The 21,005-nt window shown below is 46.2% G+C and overlaps 1 protein-coding gene across 1 annotated transcript in view; it reads left to right on the forward strand.

Moving 5' to 3' along the window:
• Positions 1-21,005, forward strand: part of CDS2 (CDP-diacylglycerol synthase 2) — a 56,237-nt gene that overhangs the window by 27,109 nt on the left and 8,123 nt on the right. Inside the window, exons 2-7 of the mRNA XM_042980877.1 lie at positions 12,494-12,630; positions 14,509-14,605; positions 15,564-15,661; positions 16,671-16,810; positions 18,580-18,638; positions 19,292-19,374. Of these exons, the coding sequence (XP_042836811.1) occupies positions 12,494-12,630; positions 14,509-14,605; positions 15,564-15,661; positions 16,671-16,810; positions 18,580-18,638; positions 19,292-19,374 (614 nt within the window). The remainder of the gene's footprint in view (positions 1-12,493; positions 12,631-14,508; positions 14,606-15,563; positions 15,662-16,670; positions 16,811-18,579; positions 18,639-19,291; positions 19,375-21,005) is intronic.

Below are 21,005 nucleotides of genomic sequence, written 5' to 3' on the forward strand. Positions count from 1 at the left end.
ACACAGAATCCAAAGCAAGAAGACCTAACTTTAAAGAAGCAGGTTTTATTAGGTTCAGGAAAGGAGAGAGTGGGGAGAAGTTCAGAGGAAAAGGGAAGTTCAGTAAAAGGGTTAGTATGGGAGGGGGGTGATATAGAGAAGGTAGGGACTGAACATAAGACACATCCTGAGACACAAAAGACAGGAAGGGAAAAAGGAAGCCACAGAAGCCCTTCCCCTCCACCCCCTTTGCTTTCTTCCACTAGTCTAGAAATTGTATTTTGCAGAGCAGCAATTTGGGACTCCTGGTAATGTTTGGAAGCTTCAAAATCCCAAAAGCCTATTCAGTTTTGACAATTTTAGAGCCATGGCTATCCAATTCAGTTTTGAGAAAGTAAGTTTAGGGAGATTGAAAGATGATGGCCATTGAAGTTCTAAATTACTTTTAAGTTGGTCCATTTAGTTAGAAAAAGAAGCCTCAGAAATCATTTTGACTTCTTTAGATGATTTAGTTGCCTCAGTTAATTTAGAAATAGTGTTTTTGCAGAAAGGCAAACTTAGAATCTTGAAAATGTTTGGAGATCTCAAGAATCTTGAAAATGCTTGGGGGATGCCAATTAAAATAGGCATCCCAGGGTGCCTGGGTAGCTCAGTCGATTAAGCATCCCACTCTTGATCTCAGCTCCAGTCTTGACCTCAGAGTCATGAGTTCAAGCCCCATGTTAGGCTCTGTGCTGGGTATGAAGCCTACTTAAAAATAAAAATAAAATAAAATAAAATAAGCATCCCATTGAGTTCTGTCTCTAAGGAGCCACCGTTTTCTTCTTTTTTTAATATCTGAATATCTTTTTTAAAAGATTTTTAAAGTTTATTTTATTTTTTTAATTTACATCCAAGTTAGCATATAGTGCAACAGTGATTTCAAGAGTAGATTCCTTAATGTCCCTTACCCATTTAGCCCACCCCCCATCCCACAACCCCTCCAGTAACCCTCTGTTCTCCATATTTAAGAGTTTCTTCTGTTTTGTCCCCCTCCCTGTTTTTATATTACTTTTGCTTCCCTTCCCTTATGTTCATCTGTTTTGTCTCTTAAAGTCCTCATATGAGTGAAGTCATATGATATTTGTCTTTCTCTGACTAATTTCGCTTAGCATAATACCCTCTAGTTCCATCCACGTAGTTGCAAATGGCAAGATTTCATTCTTTTTGATTGCCGAGTAATACTCCATTGCGTGTATATGTATGTATGTGTGTGTGTGTATATATGTATGTGTATACACACACACACACACACACACACCCCACATCTTCTTTATCCATTCATCCATCGATGGACATTTGGGCTCTTTCCATACTTTGGTTATTGTTGATAGTGCTGCTATAAACATGGGGGTTCATGTGCCCCTTCGAAACAGCACACTTGTATCTCTTGGATAAATAACTAGTAGTGCAATGGCTGGGTCGTAGGGTAGTTATATTTTCAGTTTTTTTGAGGAACCTCCATACTGTTTTCCAGAGTGGTTGTATCAGTTTGCATTCCCACCAGCAGTACAAAAGAGATCCTCTTTCTCCACATCCTTGCCAACATCTGTTGTTGCCTGAGTTGTTAATGTTAGCATTTTGACAGGTGTGAGTTGGTATCTCATTGTTGTTTTGATTTGTATTTCCCTGATGATGAGTGATGTTGAGCATTTTTTCATGTTCCGGTTGGCCATCTGGATGTCTTCCTTGGAGAAGTGTCTATTCATGTCTTTTGCCCATTTCTTCACTGGATTATTTGTTTTTTGCATGTTGAGTCTGATAAGTTCTTTATAGATTTTGGATACTAACCCTTTATCTGATAGGTCGTTTGCAAAGATCTTTTCCCATTCTGTCGGTGGCCTTTTAGTTTTGCTGATTGTTTCCTTTGCTGTGCAGAAGCTTTTTATCTTGATGAGTTCACTTTTGCTTTTCTTTCCCTTGTCTCCAGAGACGTGTTGAGTAAGAAGTTGCTGTGGCCAAGGTCAAAGAGGTTTTTGCCTGCTTTCTCCTCGAGGATTTTGATAGCTTCTTGTCTTACTTTTAGGTCTTTCATCCATTTGGGGTTTATTTTTGTGTATAAGAAAGTGGTCCAGGTTCATTTTTCTGCATGTTGCTGTCCAGTTTTCCCAGCACCACTTGCTGAAGAGACTGTCTTTATTCCATTGGATATTCTTTCCTGCTTTGTCAAAGATTAGTTGGCCATATGTTTGTGGGTCCATTTCTGGGTTCTCTATTCTGTTCCATTGATCTGAGTGTCTGTTTTTGTGCCAGAGAGCCACAGTTTTCTAGTTTAATTCAAGAAAAACGAGTTTGGGAGATTGGAAGTTCCTCATAGTGGCCATTGGTGCCCTAAATTACTTCCCATTAAGTCAGTCCATTTGGTTATAAATGTGCATATGCAGGGACCATAGTTTTTAAATATGAAACTCACTGGAGTCCCAGAAAGGGGGCACCCTCAAAGCATTTTGATGACTGGAATCCCATTTCTTAGAGGTTTTTCTCTAGAGCACAGAAAAAAATTCCTAAAAGCACAGTTTCAACAGGAACAGCTTTGTTCCAGAAGGAATCAGACCAGAGGCCAGCACAGTTCCAACAAGAAGTCTGACTCTGAAAAGGAGTCAGACTGAAGGCCAAAAGAGTATTCTCATAAGAAACAGGCCTTAAAACTGATCTCAAAGCGTGGAGAGCTTGGACACAAAGTGGAGCTTGAAATCTAGGAAAAACTTACCTTCACACTCCAGAGGCAGCAAGAGAGCAGCGAGCCCCTTTGGCTCTGTGGGTACCGGCATCTTCTACCCACCAGCCTTGGAGTTTTGGGGGATCTTTTCTGGATCCCACTTCTTACCACCAAGTAATGTTAACATTAAAAATAAAAGTCATTTTACCAGTAGAAATGGGTTTACTTGGGAATAACAGAGACATGCAGTCAGACATAAGCAAGCTACTGGCAAAACCACAGACAAGTCCACAGAACAAACCAGAGGAATGGTCTCTTATAGAGGAGATGGAGGGAAGGTGGGAAGGTTGTTACAAACAGAAAGGCCATTGGAGTAAACTGGGGATTCAAAATATGGTGGCTTTTCATTGACTGAGTTGGGACTTTTTCTCATTGGCTGGGCTGTTGCCGGGGAGGAAGAGAACCTTTTTTCCTCCTGCTGAGGTAGTAAAGTAGTAGTGATTTGACTTGCTGACTTGCAAAGTAGTCTCTTCTTATTGGGTCTGCCCTTGACCAGGAGTGGTAGCGCATGAGAGCTTCTCCTGGCCTCCTGACTTCCTTGTGAACAAGGTTTCCTTTCATTAGTTTTCGCAAACTGATAGGCATCTTAGAAAGATCCCTGGCTCTGAGTGACTGCTGAGATATGAAGGATAGATTTGAGATCTGTTTTGGCTGTGGAGTCAGCAGGATTTGGGTTCATTGTCTTTCAGTTGCAAATAATCATGAAATTCATTAGCTTAAATCATTCTCTGTCCTCGCTTCTCTGTGCCTTTCAGGTGTATGGTCATCCCAAGGCTCTCACGGAGATGCAAGCCAGTGCTGGTAGCACCTGATTTCCTTTTTCCTCAGGTTAGGGAGGGAAAGAAAGCTCAAGTGGCTCTCCATGGTCTTCTTACCAGATTCTGGAGCTATAATTCGACTGTACCATCTGAGGCCAAGTGCCCACTCTAATAAAATAACCATGGCTTAGGCTGGGGGTAAAAATGCCTCTTCAGGAACCTGTCACTGTGAAAAGGGGGGGGTGCAATTAAAATAATTAGCTTGTACAGGCTACTGTGTGCCATCGAGGAGGAGTGGAATGGATTTTCAGAGGGAGCCAACTGCTGTGTCCAGTACTAGGGGAGGCTGAGGAGAGAGAAATTAAGCATGACTCCCAAGTTTCTGGCTTATGCAGGATACAGATTGTGGTGTCATCAACTTGTCAGCAAGGTGAGGCCTCAGGATCAACAGTTTTGAGGACAACATCTGTAGTTCTGTTCAGCTAGTTACGTTTGAGATGCTTATGAGAACTTTTTGGTGGAAATGCCATGAAGTATTTGGAAACAATAGTTGGGTCTGGCAGTGGGGGAGGGGTTGAGGTTGGCAATATAAATGTCAGAATGTTTGGCATGGAATTAGTAATTAAAGCTAAGGGGTTGGGTGGTAATATTTAGGGAGAGAATGTAATGGGTCTAGAATTGGACCAGAATTGGTCCAACATTTAGAGGTCATGTGGAGGGAAAATAGCACAGAGACTGAGAAAGAGCAGCCAGTCAGATGGAATGAGAACCCGGAAGGTAATGATCGTGGAAGCTAAGAGAGAAATGTTTCAAGGAGGAAATGGTCAACTAGATCTAATATTTAATATTGCCAAGAGGTACAGCAAGATTAATACTGGAAAGTCCATCCAATTTGGCAGCATAGAAGCTATTTACTTCATGTGTTAGAAATTGAGGCCGTGTTGCTTTTCTCTGCTGAGGTACTGGATATCTCAAAGTCACTTGCAGTTCAGCGGTGACCTTTTTTTTTTTTTAATTTAATTTAATTAAAAAAACTTTTTTTTTTTTTGGGGGGCGCCTGGGTGGGTCGGTCGGTTAAGCGTCCGACTTCGGCTCAGGTCATGATCTCGTGGTCCGTGAGTTCGAGCCCTACATCGGGCTCTGTGCTGACCGCTCAGAGCCTGGAGCCTGTTTCAGATTCTGTGTCTCCCTCTCTCTCTGACTCTCCCCCGTTCATGCTCTGTCTCTCTCTGTCTCAAAAATAAATAAATGTTAAAAAAAAAATTAAAAAAAAAAACACAAAAACTTTTTTTTTGAGAGAGAGAGACAGATCGTGAATAAGGGAGTGGCACAGAGAGAGGGAGACACAGAATCTGAAGCAGGCTTCAGGCTCCGAGCTGTCAGCACAGAGCCTGATGAGGAGCTCGAACCCAGCAGTGCAAGATCATGACCTGAGCTGAAGTGGGACGTTTGACCGACTGAGCCACGCAGGCGCCCCTAGCCTGTCTGTATTCTAGCCAGCATGAAGGAAGAATAGTAGAAGTGCACACAACTGCTAATGACTCATTGGCCAGAATTGGAAAATGTAGTCCTGGTTCTAAGCCCAGCTAAAAATCAGGGCCTCTGTTACAATGTCTTAGGAAAGAAGAGAAGATGGACAGTGGGGCTACAACCCGGTGATACTTCATGTAGTGCTTGTTAAGAGCACAGGAAATGAGTTGCTGAGTCACCCAGCTATTTGCCAATTCAGTAAACCCCAGATCCTCTCTGACACCTTATGCAGATGTGGTAAGACCTGCTTACTGTCTTCTCTGTTGCGGGCCCCATGCCAGATATTGGGATACTGTGTTGAGGAAGTCCACAGGAGACCACGCTGTATGGTGTGCTCTTGAGAAATGACAGGGGCCACTGGGGCACATAAGCAGTTAGGGAAGGTTTGGAGAGAAAGGGATCTCTTAGCCGAGATTCAAAGGCTAAGTTATAATTGACCAAAAAGAAGAGAAATAGGTGTCCATAGAAGTGATTTGTAGACTGCTCTGGGTAGGAGCAGAATGAACAAAAGACCTAAAGGTGACAAAGTACAGCTGACTGTACTTCAGAATGGCCGCAAGGAATGAGGCTGGAAGGGTGGATAAGACTCGGATCTCAAAGTGGCTGGTACAACCATCTCAAAAAAGTGTAGATCTGTTCCATAGTTCAGTCTATCCTTTAGATTACCAGAAGTGGCAATTGCTCCATTTATACCGGTGCTCCAGAGGGAGTTCACAATAGGGAGCGACATGATCAGATTTTCTTGGTGCAGCATAAAGAGTAGAGGGGAGGTAGGAGTGGACTAAAGACTGAGGGTGAGGTGGCCAGTTGAGCTGCTGCAGGTACTCAGCAGAGATGGTACTGGCTTGAATTAAGGGAGTGCCAGAGGCGACAGGAAGTAGATGCAGCAGAAAGCCTTTTTGGAGCTGGCATTAACAGACTGGGTGATAGATAGTTCTAGGGGCTGAGGGGGGAGCCATGAAGGATGAAGGTCGCATTTCTCACTTGAGAATTCAGGAGAAAGGAAGTAGTTTGGCTTTGGACACGTGGAGGATTTTAGGTGTGGTGGGGACATCCAAGGGGAGACATCTAGTACATTTGGATGAATGAATGTGAAGCCCAAGGAGAGGCAGTTGGAGGCATCAGAGTGAACGAGGCTACTCACGGAGAGTGGGTAGTACAAGAACGAGAGCCTCAGAAGAAACCTGGCAGAACCCCCAAATTAAGAGCCAGGAAGAGGAAGCTGCCAAGGAGAAGACTGCCTAAAGGAGGCCTGGCTAGAGAGGCAGCTGGGAAACAGGAAGGATGCGCTGGAAGCAAAGAAGGGGTGTGTCTCTTGCATTGGCTGATGGAAGGGAGGGACTGGGCAGAGGACAGAGAGTGCAGGGTTTAGTGATTAGGTCATTGGTGAGGGGAGAGCGCTTCAGCAGAGTGGCTGGGCAGGCAAGGCAGGTGGCTTGCCATGGTTGAAGAATCATGCGGTCAGAGAGGGGGATGGGGTGTCCGCAGCTCTTGCCAAAGGTTCATTTGTGAACTAGGAAGGAGAGTGCATTGGGTGGATGAGCTGTCAAAAGTTTTTTATTGTTGAGCCTGCTCACCTGGTTGTAAGTAAGGGCCTGTGATGAGGGGGAGGAGAGGACTCAAGAGGGAGGGAGAGAGGTCAGTGGTGTGAGGTCTCAGAGGAGGCCGTAGCAAAAGGGATGTTGCATACTTGGGCGTGTGTGCAGCTGTCCTGGGAACGACTGTCCTTCAAGGGATGTGTTCTCTGCAAAGGTCCCTGGAGCTCCTTGTAAGAAGTGTTGTCTGGAGGTGAAATGGTTCATAGCCAGAGTCAGGTTTTAAAAAGCTGAGTCTCCCACGTACACGTTGTTCCATGTCCTTTCTCTGAGGTCTTTGGTCTGGGGTGCAGTCACCTGTAGAGGTAGTTTAGGTGAAGCAGTCCATCTGGAGTAGCTGAGTGCATTTTCTGTAGATCATATTATTATTATTATTATTATTATTATTATTATTATTTTAATTTTTTTTAACGTTTTATTTATTTTTGAGACAGAGAGAGACAGAGCATGAACAGGGGAGGGTCAGCGAGAGGGAGACACAGAATCCGAAACAGGCTCCAGGCTCTGAGCTGTCAGCACAGAGCCTGACGCAGGGCTCGAACTCACGGACCGCGAGATCATGACCTGAGCCGAAGTCGGCCGCCCAACCGACTGAGCCACCCAGGCGCCCCTGTAGATCATATTATTGATAGGCTTTTGGAGGACAGAGGATAGCCATATTGGGGATGATCGTGAACTTGCAGACTAGGACTTCTCTTTCTTGATCTTTTGTTCAAACAATTGAACTTGTCAAATAGAATTAACATTAGAAAAAGCTAGAAATATTTGCTTTTCCTAACACCTCCCCCCCCCCCCCCCCCCCCCAGCTACTTGGCTTTCTCAGTGAGAGGGACACTTAGGTCTCTGATATTAAGGATAACCTGTCTCTGATAGTTTCTTTCCCCGGGGATGGGTCTGTAAGTGGGGGAGTGGATTGCCCTGGCAGCTGCCACAGGGTTGAAAACGATGGCAAGCCCAATATTTAGCAGAAAAGTTAGGCTCAGCCTGATGACTTTCTTCTAGGGCAAGGTTTGCGATTTGCATCTAAAGTAGTGCAAAACATAGTTTGTGTGAGTTTGGAGTCACCTAGTAAATGAAACTTATGAATCTGAATGTATTGCCAGTGGAAAGGGCAGGGTTGTTGGAAGCATAACCAGCCAGTGCACTGAGCACTACCTTTTAATGAAATTTCTCTGAAAATGAAAGAGAGGAGAAAGGGCCTAGTGGATGGTACCGCTTATTTTCTTTCCTTAGTTTTTTGCTCCTCATGGGCAAATGTGAACAGAATATTAATATATTTTCTTTAGCAAGGTACAAAACCGAGTTGGCATCTGGTAAAGAAATGGGGTATGAGGTGGGGTGACTACCGTCTGCCTGGAGCCTGGTCGATACAATGCCAAGGGCTCCTGTTCAGCTTGGCCACAGCCACACTTTTTTTTTTTTGGTCGAGCTCTGACCATCACCACTTGTGGGTGTCACTGTGGAGTCTTGAGGAATAGCAACGTCAGAGGGTGGGCACTGACACTAACTGACCACCAAAAAGGAGCCTCAAAAGGACACTGCCTAGTAAGCTTTTGTAAGCCCAAGGCAGGCCTTCAGGAAATACTGGGAATTAGGAGGGAGTGGGAAGAGGTAGGGTTGTCTACTTAGAGAATAACAATGAGAATGAGTTTTTTGAGTGCTGGTCCCTCCCCAGGCCAGGAAACACCAGGCCTCCGCCCCAAGGAGCTTCACCTCCCACCCCGCAGCTCCCCATAGGCCCTCCCTCACTGCCTTGTCCTTTGTTGAAAGAAGGTTCTGTGCTGTGCTGTTTTGAGCCTTAGGTCAGGACTGGGGTTGCTTTTGAGCAGTTGTGGGTGCTGGAAGGCTGGTAGGGGAAGCCTTTTGAGCGTCTATTTCTCCAAAAATGTCAACAGGTCTTAGCTGAGCCCTTGGTACCCAGGACATTACCTCTGTCCGTCATTAGACAGGCTTTCTGCTTTCCCTTCAGGGTCTAAGTGAATCAGAAGGGCCTAGGAGGGAGCTTTTTTCTTTCCTTTTGAAACATTCTTTTGCTTCCTGTTTACATCAGCATCAAAGGCCCCTTGGGGAATGGCTAAGGGACTGTGGAGGATGGCTGTTGATTGAGATCAAATTGGAGAGATAGGCTATCCTCCACTTAGCCTTTGTTCTGGGCCCTTGGGTTGAAAAGGAAGGAGAGGCCGCCTGGGAGCTAGGCTGAGACAGTCTGAAGCAACAAAGCGGTCTCCCCCTGCTGCCCTCCTTGCAGGGAGAAGGCCAGAATGGGACTGGGCAAGTCTGGTCCTGCCGTGAGGGCCATTGGGAGGCAGGGGGGTTCTTGCACACTCTCGGTGCAGTCCGGATGCCTTGGCCTGTGGTGGGTCAAGTAGACTTCATTAGCTCATTGGGTCAACAAATCTTTGGGTGCCTGCTATGATCCAGGCACTGCTCAGCACAGTGGGAAACGAGCCTGTGGCCGCTGAGACACTTTTGTCTGACAGTGTGTGAGGTTTTAGCCACGTGTGCCAGCTTGCACGGACTTACTGAGTTACATACGTGTGCTGCTGGGTCCATCATAAAGCATGCACAAGAAAGAAAAATACAAAGGAGATAGAAGGAAGTCCTAATATTTCTTCTCACGCTTCAGTGGATTGTGTCGCACACATCCCACTTCAGAGAGCACTAGTATGTACTGCTGCCTCCGTGTGCCAGGCCACCCCCTAACACGGTAGCTTTGGGAAGTGGATCATTTTTGAGTTGAGGGGCCGCCTATTGGATGAGTGGAGGGTGCGAAAGAGGAAGCAAAGCAGGCTGGTGCTGAGCTCACATAATTGGTCACACACAGGCCCCAGCACGGCCTGATGGCTCTTGTGCTTTCCACTCTACCCTCCTCGGCCAGGGTACCCAGGTCGCCTGAGTTAGGTGTTTAAGGTTCTTGTGCTCCTGTCCTGTAAGCCATGGTCAGGGTACTGTGGGGCGGGGTGGGGGTGGTGTTGCTCTTTAGTCCCTTTATAGTTTTCATGACTTTCATCGGTATGACATTTGATCATTCCAAGTTGTTCAGGATAAGGGATCCTCTCTCCACTGGAATACCAGAGATCTGAGGAGTGTAATGAGCATCGCAGCTAGGTCCTGGGCCCCTTCTCCCTGACTGGCTGCCGCCTCCTCCTGCAGAAAGTCTTCCTCTCCATCTGCCTATCTTGCCATCCCCTGGAGGAGCAAGGCAGTGTACCTCTCAGCACCTCTGACTCTTGGTCCAACATGTGCCACTTTTCTCCTGGGCAAGAACTCGAGCTCCAGGTTCCTGCCTCCTCGGCCTCCCTGTCCACTATGGGAGCCACCACCAGCACTGGGCTTCTTTGACTTAGAGGCATAAGCAGCCAAAGAGGTGGTCTTAGCGGTTCAAGCAAAAGGCTTTTGCCCATGGGGTGGGGAGGAGCCAGAACACTATAACTTCCAAGTTGTCTTAAGCTTCTGTTCCCTTGGCCTGCTCTCTTGTGACATCTATACCTCAGGGAGTGGGGGGGATGGGGACTAGGGTTCAGGAGCCCACAGAGCCGGCTCTCTTGCTCCCTCTCTGTCCATGTCTTTCTGGGTTGTGCCCTTGCCCCTTGCACAGGATTTGCCCTTCTTGTCCTGACAGTTAACAGCTATCTCGTGTTCTACTTCCCATCTCAGGGTATCTCTCTGCACCTCACCCCTTCTAGCAAGGAAGGAGGGGAGTCAGGGCTATATTGCAGCACACAGTGCTGGGCTGATGCTCATAAAAGGGCATGGAAGGTCCAGAGAGACTCGGCACCCAAGTCTCTCTACCCTCCCCTGCAGAGGCTCTGCCTAAGCTCCTTCCTGCCCTTCCTCGCCTGGGGAGACCAGCAGCCTTTGTGAATCTCCTTGACAACAGGATGGATAAGTTAAAAATAGCCTTGTGCTGGGGCACGTGTGTTCGCACATGCGCTTGTGCCTGGATACATGCCCTTTCCCATGCTGGGCTCCAGCTCAGTCCCCGTGGCTTCTGGATGCTCCTGGTGAGCATCTGTGGGAGGCCTTGGTAGAGCCCAGGTGGTCACGTGCTGAAGCTCCTGGGCTTGGGGGTCAGATCTAGATGTTACTTCGTATCATTGATGGTTGCTGCTGGGACGTGGGTGTTAATGTTAACATAAAGAATGGGAAGCTTTTCTGAATGCCTCGGTCTTCAGTCTAACTGGAGAGGGGTAATCCCGGAGGCACTGCCCTGTTTCGGAACCTCAGATGGTGGAATAAGACATAGCCCTGGGTGGAGTTTGGCTGGATCTCTTTAGGGAACCCTCACAAGGAGGACCTTTCCTGGCCCCCTTTTATAAGGTGAGGACACTGAAGTACAGAGGCACCAGTGTGACTTACTGAGCGCCACCAGGCTCAGCTGTGGCAGAGTAAGGAACAGTGACCCTGTCGTCAGAAGCTGTGGCTCTGTCCCTCACATCCTACTGAGGAGACCATCTCTACGTCCTTTACCAAAGTCAGCTGTCTTTTTTTTTTTTTTTAAGTTAAAAATTTTTTGTCCAGGAAAATCCCCTGAGATGGGTGATTCTTGTCCATCCCGGTTCCCCCCATCCCCAAACCAAGGCTCCTCACCCATAAAGTGTCGGGTGTCAGGAAAAAAATGGATTCCAAGATACTTAAATAAAAGGAAGTCTAGTGGGATGAACACCTAGAAGTCAGAAGACCAGGATTAATAGGGGATTTGGGGCCAGCCATTGGACTTCTCAGAGCTCCTGTTTCTTCATTTGTAAGTAGGGATCTTCCTGTCTCCTTTCCCTTCCTTCCAGAACTCTGAGGTTCGCAGGTATGGGAAACATTCTTAGAACTGTTGAGGGCCCTGCAAATACGGAGCAGTGTTGTTAGACTCTAATTCGAAGTGATTTGATTTCTCTTCTGCCTCTCCTCACGGCAATGATTCTAAATTTCTGTAAGAGAGAAATGCTCTGAGTAGCAGTAGGGTCCCTAGGATTCAGAGCAGCCTGCTCCTTGGTACTTCGGATAGAGAGCCTATTGCTGGCATGGCTCTGGTCCCCTCACAGGGGCTGGCGAGCAGGGTGACTGCCTGACTTGGCCGGAGCCTGGATGGCAACTCTGTGAGTGACATCGCAGGGTCTGCTGATGCCCAGGACCGGGTGACAGGGAAAAGACAGCAACATGCCCGTCCTGGTGAGCAATACTGTGCGGCCTCTACACTCGTTGGGGCTGGCCTCCTCTTGGGGTACTCTTGTGAAGTCTGGAAGTAACATTGTGGACTTTGGGGAGTCCAGCGGGGAGCAACAGCCTGCGCATCCAGCCTTTCTCTGAGAGAGCCTGGTTCTGGGGCCACTCCGGTGGCTCTGAGAGTTCACGGCATGTTGTGGCAGAGCAGGGACTGTTCCCTGCATGATTCAGGTGTTGGGGGAGAGGGGTTTTCAGAGGTGGATATGTTTTCCTGGGTGCCAGCAGCCGAGCCCTTATAGGTAATGAGCCTGGCATTAAGGGCAGGGTCAGGAATGAGGTCCTGATGAAATTCAGGCCTGACTCCCGTTTGCCTTCTGTGGATGCAAAAGAACCCCTTTCTCCCTGTTCTGGACTGTTCCCTCCCCTGCCCCCAGTAAGGCAAGGGAAATTGAGCAGGTTGTGGCTGTCACTCATCCCCCACCCCGTGGTGCAGACGCATGCCTTACTTCCAGCAGAGACGGCCACCTCAGCACATGCCAGAACAGTGTTGGGATCGCTGTGAGTCCCATCTGTTCTGTCACCTGACTGTGCTATGTCCCTGAGCCCTGTTGGGGGTCTTTTCCCACAGATCTCCTATGATATGCATATACTTCTCGGCGTGCTACTAGGCATTTTTTTTCTTTTTCTAACCTTTCATCTGTTTTTCTGCCATGTAGGAATCGGAGTCAGAAGTAAAGGTAGATGGAGAGACTGCATCGGACACTGAGAGCCGAGCGGAAGCTGTTCCTTTATCCACCTCTGCAGACGATACCCCAGAGGTCCTCAACAGGGCCCTTTCCAACTTGTCTTCAAGGTAACCTGGCTTAATGTTGCAGATGCCCATGGGGGCTTCGCATCGGGTCCAAGTGCCGTGGAAGACCCGGAGCCCTCAGACAGCCTGCAGTCCTGTGGCACGAACCCACTAATGTTAAAATGTGCAGGGTGGGCCTGTTCACTTGCATTGGCCACAGTCTCCCTGCTTCTGCTCAGGGCTCCACTGAGTGTAATCTAGGGCTTAACAGCAACTACATCTGGCCCTTGAAGGGTGCTGCAGGTTGGGCTGGGAGGTGCAGTAGCCCAAGGAGGAGGAAAGTGTGGACAAAGGGGTGGTGGTGGTGGGAATGCAATCTGGTGCAGCCACTCTGGAAAACAGTATGGAGGGTCCTCAAAAAGCTAAAAATAGAACTACCCTACGACCCAGCAATTGCACTGCTAGGCATTATCCAAGGGATACAGCCTGTGCTGTTTCGAAGGGACACATGAACCCCCATGTTTATAGCAGCACTATCAACAATAGCCAAAGTATGGAAAGAGCCCAAATGTCCATCGATGGATGAATGGATAAAGAAGATGTGGTATATATATACCATGGAGTGTTACTCGGCAATCAAAAAGAATGAAATCTTGCCATTTGCAACAACGTGGATGGAACTGGAGGGTATTAGGCTAAGTAAAATTAGAGAAACAAAAATCATATGACTTCACTTATATGAGGACTTTAAGAGACAAAACAGATGAACAAAAGGGAAGGGAAACAAAAATAATATAAAAACAGGGAGGGGGACAAAACAGAAGAAACTCATAAATATGGAGAACAAACTGAGGGTTGCTGGAGGGGTTGTGGGGGGGGATGGGCTAAATGGGTAAGGGGCACTAAGGAATCTACTCCTGAAATTGTTGCACTATATGCTAACTAATTTGAATGTAAACTGTAAAAAAATAAAAAATAAAATATAAAATAAGATGGAAAAAAACCCAAAAAACAAAGGGGTGGTGGTGGGCAAGATTGCTGACGTAGCATGTGTAGGGCTTTGTGACTGATGGGCAGACTGCTTTCCACAGAGGAACCCAAGTTTCATGGTCAAAGTTTAGTTTTCCCTCTCCCACACATCCATTGTGGACATTCCTGAGATTCTTCTGGAAGAATTAAGAAATCTCAACTTGAGTGAATCCAGGGTTAAAGTGTTGGTCCCTTGAGACTCTGGTCCTCCAACACCAGCTATGTGTGTAGACTAAAAACACAAACTATAAGACCCCAAGACATTATCTAAAAGGGTTTCTATGTGTGTGTCCCATGCACGTCTCTCTTTGAAAGGTTCTGTTGTGGTCAAGGGCATGGGTTCTAGAGCTACACTCCCAGGATTCAGATATCCGTTTAACCACATCACAACTATATGATTTGTCCAATTCTTCCACTGTAAAGGCTAGTAGTGTTGAGTGTTAAATGAATTAATATATGCAAAATCCTTATAAGTGTGCCAGATGCATATTTGTGATAGCTATTAATCACTGGTTAATATTGTTATCACCATAATGATGCAGGGGCAGAGTGATGTAGGATTGTGCTGCAGGATAAATATGGAATTTTTTCTTTGGATAGAAGCCATCCAAGTAGATACAGAAGTAGGCACCACATTTCCCTCAGGATTTTTGCCTGATTCCTTCGTTAAGATAGAAGCTGGGTGTATTTTTCTGTAGGCCGTGAGCACCTGCTGAGTCTGGTGGCAGTGAGGTGATGGCTCTATTGGCCCTGCTTCTGCCAGCCTGTGGCTAGTACCTCTGTCAAGGTGAAGGAGGTGTTCCTAGAAGGGATTGACCTCTCCTGCCAGAAAGAGCCCTCCCCCTTGGGTTTGTGCTTTGCTTCTTTCTGGGCTCCTAACATGTTTTCTCCTTTCTGTCTTCTCTAACTTAGATGGAAGAACTGGTGGGTGAGAGGCATCCTGACTTTGGCCATGATTGCATTTTTCTTCATCATCATTTACTTGGGACCAATGGTTTTAATGATCATTGTAAGTGCCATTTGCATGCTGTTTTAATTTTGTCTAATTTAATCTTGAGTATGGGGTTTGTGGTTGGTTCTGGGAATCAGCAGCGGGCCTGGCTCCTCAGACCACATCTGCCTTCCAGTATCTGTGACTTCTCCCGTCAGGAGCCAACCAGAGGGGCACTGGGATAGGCCAGTAGTATGTGGTTAAAGATCTCCCTTCACTTAAAAATTTGATGATATTATTTCAGCCATTTGATGAAACTGTGACCCCAGCTGTGACTCTGTGTGACTCTCGGGTTTGTTTCTGGTTTTCCTAGGGCCTCACTCTGGGGCTTAGGACTTTCATTTAAAAATCCCAGTCCACAGCACTGCTCTTGCAGTCTTCCCACTGTCATGGACAGGGTCAGATGACTAGCAGCTGACTGCTGAGCAAAGCAGTTGGGGCTTTTCAGGTATTCCTATTCAAAGTCAAAGGGAAGGGATTGAATCCAGGGAGGTGCAACAATAAAAAGTTAATTGAAGCTTCAGGGGTTTGTTTCTATTGTATCTACTCTGTGTGACATAAAGGACTACATTGCCAAGTCCTGCGGTGTGAGTGAGAGTGAGGAGGAGAGCGGAGTCCCTGTAGGACTGACATTCTTTTTAAAAAAAATTTTTTAATGTTTATTTATTTTTGACAGAGAGAGCATGAGTGGGGGACAGGCAGAGAGGGAGGGAGACACAGAATCCGAAGCAGGCTCCAGGCTCTGAGCTGTCAGCACAGAGCCTGATGCAGGGCTTGAACTCACAGACCGCGAGATCATGACCTGAGCCAAAGTCGCACGCTTAACTGACTGAGCCACCCAGGTGCCCTGTAGGACTGACATTCTTAAATGTGATAGTTTTTCTTGAAGGCCCATGACCTGTGTGTGGGTTTCTGTTTCCAAAGATGGTAAGAACTGGGGAATCAGCAAGTATTTGGATTCTTTTGTGTCTTGCAGGTGATGTGTGTTCAGATTAAGTGTTTCCATGAGATTATCACTATTGGCTACAACGTCTACCACTCCTATGACCTGCCCTGGTTTAGAACCCTCAGCTGGTAAGCCGTCTAGCCCCACAGGGGCCCCACAGATTTGGATGAAAAGTGTTTTGTAGTGGGTATTTACAGGCATGGTGGTTGGGTGGGCGGGGAGGGATGGCCACCAGCTCACACAGTACCTTTGAGACCCAGGTATTTTATGTGGTTGGCCTATGAGGAGTGTTTATAATAGTTACCTGGGATCTGGAAACTTCCGCACTGGCTGTATCCATGAACACGTTGGCCTTGGTATTTGGATCCGTCAGACTTTGCACAGTGACCCCCCACTTCTAGACTAGCATATATTTTTTTAAATCTTTATTTATTCTGAGATAGAGCTTACACACATGTGCACACGAGTGGGGGAGGGGCAGAGAGAGAAGGAGAGAGAATCCCAAGCAGGCTCAGAGCCCAACCAGGGGCCAGGGGAAGGTTCTGAGACAGAGCGTAATTAATTGCTTAGTGAAATGATGAAATACTATATACTATGGAAATAAATGTGGGGGAGACAGATACATGTTAGGTTATATAAAGGTTTTATGAAGAAAATGGTATTTGAGCAACAAGTGAAAAAAATGGGTAAGCAAAGAGGATATTCCAGGCTGGGAAAGACAGGAACAAAGCAGACGGTGGCAAAGCCAGAGTCAACCATTGTGATAGGTGCACAGGGTTCCTGGAAGAGTGGAAATAGGATGGGGAGGCAGGCTGAGGCACACTCTGGAAGGTCGTGTTATGGTTTGAGTGTTCTTACATTAGGCGTGGAAACTGGACAAAAGGAGCAAAAACTGAGCCCCCAATTTGTGATACATGGAGAGGGAGTGAAAGCTGCCACAAATTCCCAGATAAACTTCTCACCTACAGGGTCACCAGTAAACAGGGAACCCTGGTCTGCTTGTCCCTCTGCAAGCTGCCACCAGGGTCTCGAGGGGCAGGTGGACTGCCGCTCTGATCCCGGGAACTTTTTCACGGCCTCACTGTAAAGGAGCGGACACATGTGCCCCTCACAGCAGTGACCTGTCTTCCTTTACAGGTACTTTCTACTGTGTGTAAATTATTTCTTCTATGGTGAAACCGTGACGGATTACTTCTTCACTCTGGTCCAGAGAGAGGAGCCTTTGCGGATTCTCAGTAAATACCACCGGTTCATTTCCTTTACTCTCTATCTAATAGGTAGGCATTCAGTGGTTTACCGGTTCTTGTGTTTGTCTTGTGTTTGTATGTCCGTGGAGGAGAGGTTGGGGAATTTCTTGGTTCACGCAGTTTCGATGGTGTTAACTCTGTTCAGGGCAGCAGAGCTGAGGGCCCTGTAGCAGCTCCTGCCTAAGAAATGGGACCGAGGGCCTTGTGTAGTTGTGGGGACTTCAGTCTGTGCCATCTGACCTTGTGTCCCAGCCTCCGTCAGAGGACAGCATAACACGGTCCTGTCCTGACTCTCTTGTTGGCAGAGATTCTGCAGTGTGATCAAAACAAAAACTGTCCAGGAAGTTGGGTATAATAACAAGCGGCTATCGCTAGGGGCGTGGCCGCATGGGGGACATTGCAGTGTAGTGGAAATTTTACCGACCTGGGTTTAAAAAGACTCTGTGACTTCATAGGAGCTGGGAGCTTAATCTTTGAATCCCTTTCATAATCTGGAGCTAAAACAGCAGGGGTACTGTGAGGGTTTAGTCAGATACATTAGAAGTTGACAAACAGTCAAACACTGTGTCCATCTAACCTCAGTCTTATCTGAGTGTTAAGTGTTCATGCTCCTGTTTTTTCATAGTTGCCCTCAAAGCCAGTTTGAGGCACATGAGAAATTTGTTCTGACCTAAATTTCCGTCTGATCTATTTTTGATCAGCTTATAGCAATACTTGTCTCTGTGAATGACACCTGGCTGTAAAATAGAAAATCCACTGCCAAGAGGTCTGCTGGGATTGAGCACAGTCAGAGAGCATGCCTCAGACCCTGAGAGTGACCCCTCACAGAGCCAGGTCAGGGGTCTAGAATAGCCACATGCTTTCTTCTGGGCAGGGCTGTGTTTGAGGGGCCCAGCACTCTCATGGGTAAAAGTCTCTTTCCTTCCTGAAGGAGGAGGGGGAGGGCGGCTGCAGACTGTTTTGCCACCATTTGGGTCAGTGTGAGAGATGCAGGGGCGGCCTTGACTCCACACCAGGTGGGTCTCCCTTAGCCAGACCTATAACTTTGGACAGGAGGAGTCAGCAAATTTTTTCTCTTTTTTTAAAAAAAAATTTGTTTTAATATTTATTTATTTTTGAGAGAGAGTGCGTGAGCGAGCGTGAGTGGGGGAGGGGCAGAGAGAGAGAGAGGGAGACACAGAATCTGAAACAGGTTCCAGGCTCCAAGCTGTCAGCACCGAGCCCGACGAGGGGCTCGAACCCACAAGCTGTGAGATCATGACCTGAGCCGAAATCAGACGCTTAACCGACTGAGCCACCCAGGCTCCCTTCAGCAAACCTTTTCTTAAAGGTCCAGATAATATTTTAGTCTTTGGAGGCCAAAGGGTCTTCACTGCACCTCCTCTGTTCTGGCCTTGAGCATGAAAGGAGAAACCCAGACAACATGTAAACAAATGGGCATGACTGTGTTCCAAAAAAATTTGATTTGTAAAAACAGTCAGCTGGCTTGACCTTTGTTTGTTGACCCTTGCTCTAGGATCAAAACATTCCTATCTGGTGAACAGTGTTCTAAATTGAGTGTAGTCTGCAAGATTTAAAAATATTGCCTTCCTCTGACTGTCTTGAGGGAGTCCATTATCCCTGCTGTCATTGGAATGACTAGGATTATCCCCCTAGGCTTTGGAGTTGTACCCGGGTTAACCGCTGCCAGGGGATTGGCCAGAGGACCACTTCATGTGTCTAAAGGAAATGACTAGGACAAAGATAATGCAGAGTCTGATTCATTTTGCCCCTTCTTCTCTTCCTGCTCCTCAAACTAGGATTCTGCATGTTTGTACTGAGTCTGGTCAAGAAGCATTATCGACTGCAGTTCTACATGGTAAGGAAAATGTATATGTGTGTCAGAATTCTTGGCTTAAGGGAAGTTCTGCAGAAACTCGGCAGGCCTTTTATGCTTTCTGTGACAAATCAACAGTCTGGAATGCAGGCTGTTGTGTTTGCATCTAGAACCTAGAGCACGAAGGAGTGTCCCCATTTAAGTTAGGTGGCTCTGCTTCTACCTAGACCCAATCACTGTTACTTAATACACCCCAAGCAACCTCTCCACCAGGACCTGAAGGTGGCCTTCAAGTAAGGCTCAGGGTGAAGCTTCAGGCAATGCTCACGAATATCCTACCAGCTACATCGCTCCCTCAACTTGAAAACATCCCGTCACTGAATGTCCCAAGCACCTAGTAAACACTTATTGAGAAAATGAGACATACCCAGGCTTTTGGAGCGTAGAAAGACTTGCTCACTAAGTGGGCCCTGTGGTTTCTACTTTTGGTGGGGATTGTAGCTGGGGGACAAAGTTACTCCCAAATGCCTGTTCTGTATCTTTTTACTTCCAATAAGACAGGTACAGAATCAGACATTTTTTCTACGTGTTTTTGTTATTGTTGCTGGCAGTTTTCTATTTGTTACTGGCAGTTATTTGAAGTTCCTTTCAAGGTAAACATACAGGTAAAATGTAATCTATATCTTCTTTTGCAGTTTGGCTGGACACATGTAACATTACTCATTGTTGTAACCCAGTCACACCTTGTTATCCACAACCTGTTTGAAGGAATGATCTGGTGAGTGATGTCAGTGAGGGAGGTTTTCCCTTTTATTTTGTGGGTTTTCTCATGTACAGGTAGGCTGAGAACCCCCGCTTACAGTCTAAGCCAGGGGTTCTCACCTTGAACTGCATCAGAATCCCCTGCCGGGCTGGGTACAGCACAGATCACTGGGCCTCACTTCTGAGTTTCTACTTCAGTAGATTCAGTACTAAGAATTTGATTTCTAATACACTCCCAGGTGATGCTGATACTGTTGGTCAGGATCTATATTTTGAGAACTAATGTTCTATTTAAAAAAAAAAAATTTTTTTAATGTTTATTTACATTTGAGAGAGAGAGAGCAAGTGCAAGCAGGGGAGAGCAGAGAGAGATGGAGACAGAATCTGAAGCAGGCTCTAGGCTCCAAGCTGCCAGCACAGAGCCCAATGCGGGGCTCAAATTCATGAGCTGTGAGATCATGACCTGAGCTGAAGTCAGACGCTCAACCGACGGAGCCACTCAGGTTCCCCAAAAACTAATGTTGTAGACATTAGACATGTGCTTGTTAGCATATGGATATTTTTAATTAATTAATTAATTTTTAAAAGTTTTCTTTTTTAAAGTTTATTTATTTTGAGACGGAGTGCACGTGAGTAGGGGAGGGGCAGAGAGAGAGAAAGAGAGAGGGGGAGAGAGAGAATCCCAAGCAGGTTCCACACTGTCAGTACAGAGCCCAACGCCAGGCTTGAACCCACAAATCATGAGATCATGTCCTGAGCCAAAATCAAGAGTTAGACACTCAACCACCTGAGCCACCCAGGTGCCCCTATACATGGATATTTAAAGAATAAAAGATAATGCAATTGTATAGCAACAGGTTTGAAAACAAAAGGAAACTTGCATGATTTGGCAAAATGGAAGCTACCAAAAGTCATGAAGAAGAAAACCTGAAAAGATCAATAACTATAGAAGAACTTTTGATTGCCTAAGAATCCACACCTGGAAGGAAAAAAAAAACAACCAATGATAATCTCAGAGTTTTATCTAACCCTTCATACTAAAGCTAATAAGCATGGGGAGGTAGAAAGAATGTTAAGCTGATTTCTTTAATGATTACAGATAAGCCATTATAAATAAACTATTAGCACATAGAATCTGGCAATGTGTCAAAAGAATGATATAGTTGTTACTTAGTAGACATTATTCCAGAAATGCAGTGGTTTCAGCAGGAAATCTATCAGCATTTATAGAAGTCTGCAGGCTGGCTAAGGAAACTGGATGATCTTAGTGAAAAGGTAAGGCATATCCTAGTTTATATTAGAAGTGTTGAGGAGTTGTGGTTAAGATCCCAGACTGTGTCTGTTTCCAGATCTCAGAATGAGGGTATAATAGTACCCACCTCCAAGTTAGTAAATATATGTAAAGTGCTTAGACCAGAGACTAGCTCAGATAATTGGCAGCCTTAGGCATTATTACGTTTAAAACAATGATAGCAATGGCCTGGGGAGACACACAATCTTTCCTTTTCAGAGTTTCAGGTAATTTCGAGGAATGGCTCATGATAAGTCCTTATCTTTAGGGCCAAACGTGCCACTCGGTTCTACAGTGAATTATATTAAAATCTCTGGTTGTTGGTTTTCACACTCAAACTACAAGATTTAATTGTA

Source organism: Panthera tigris, chromosome A3, assembly GCF_018350195.1.
Source record: "Panthera tigris isolate Pti1 chromosome A3, P.tigris_Pti1_mat1.1, whole genome shotgun sequence".
In the NCBI taxonomy this organism is placed as follows: Eukaryota; Metazoa; Chordata; class Mammalia; order Carnivora; family Felidae; genus Panthera; species Panthera tigris.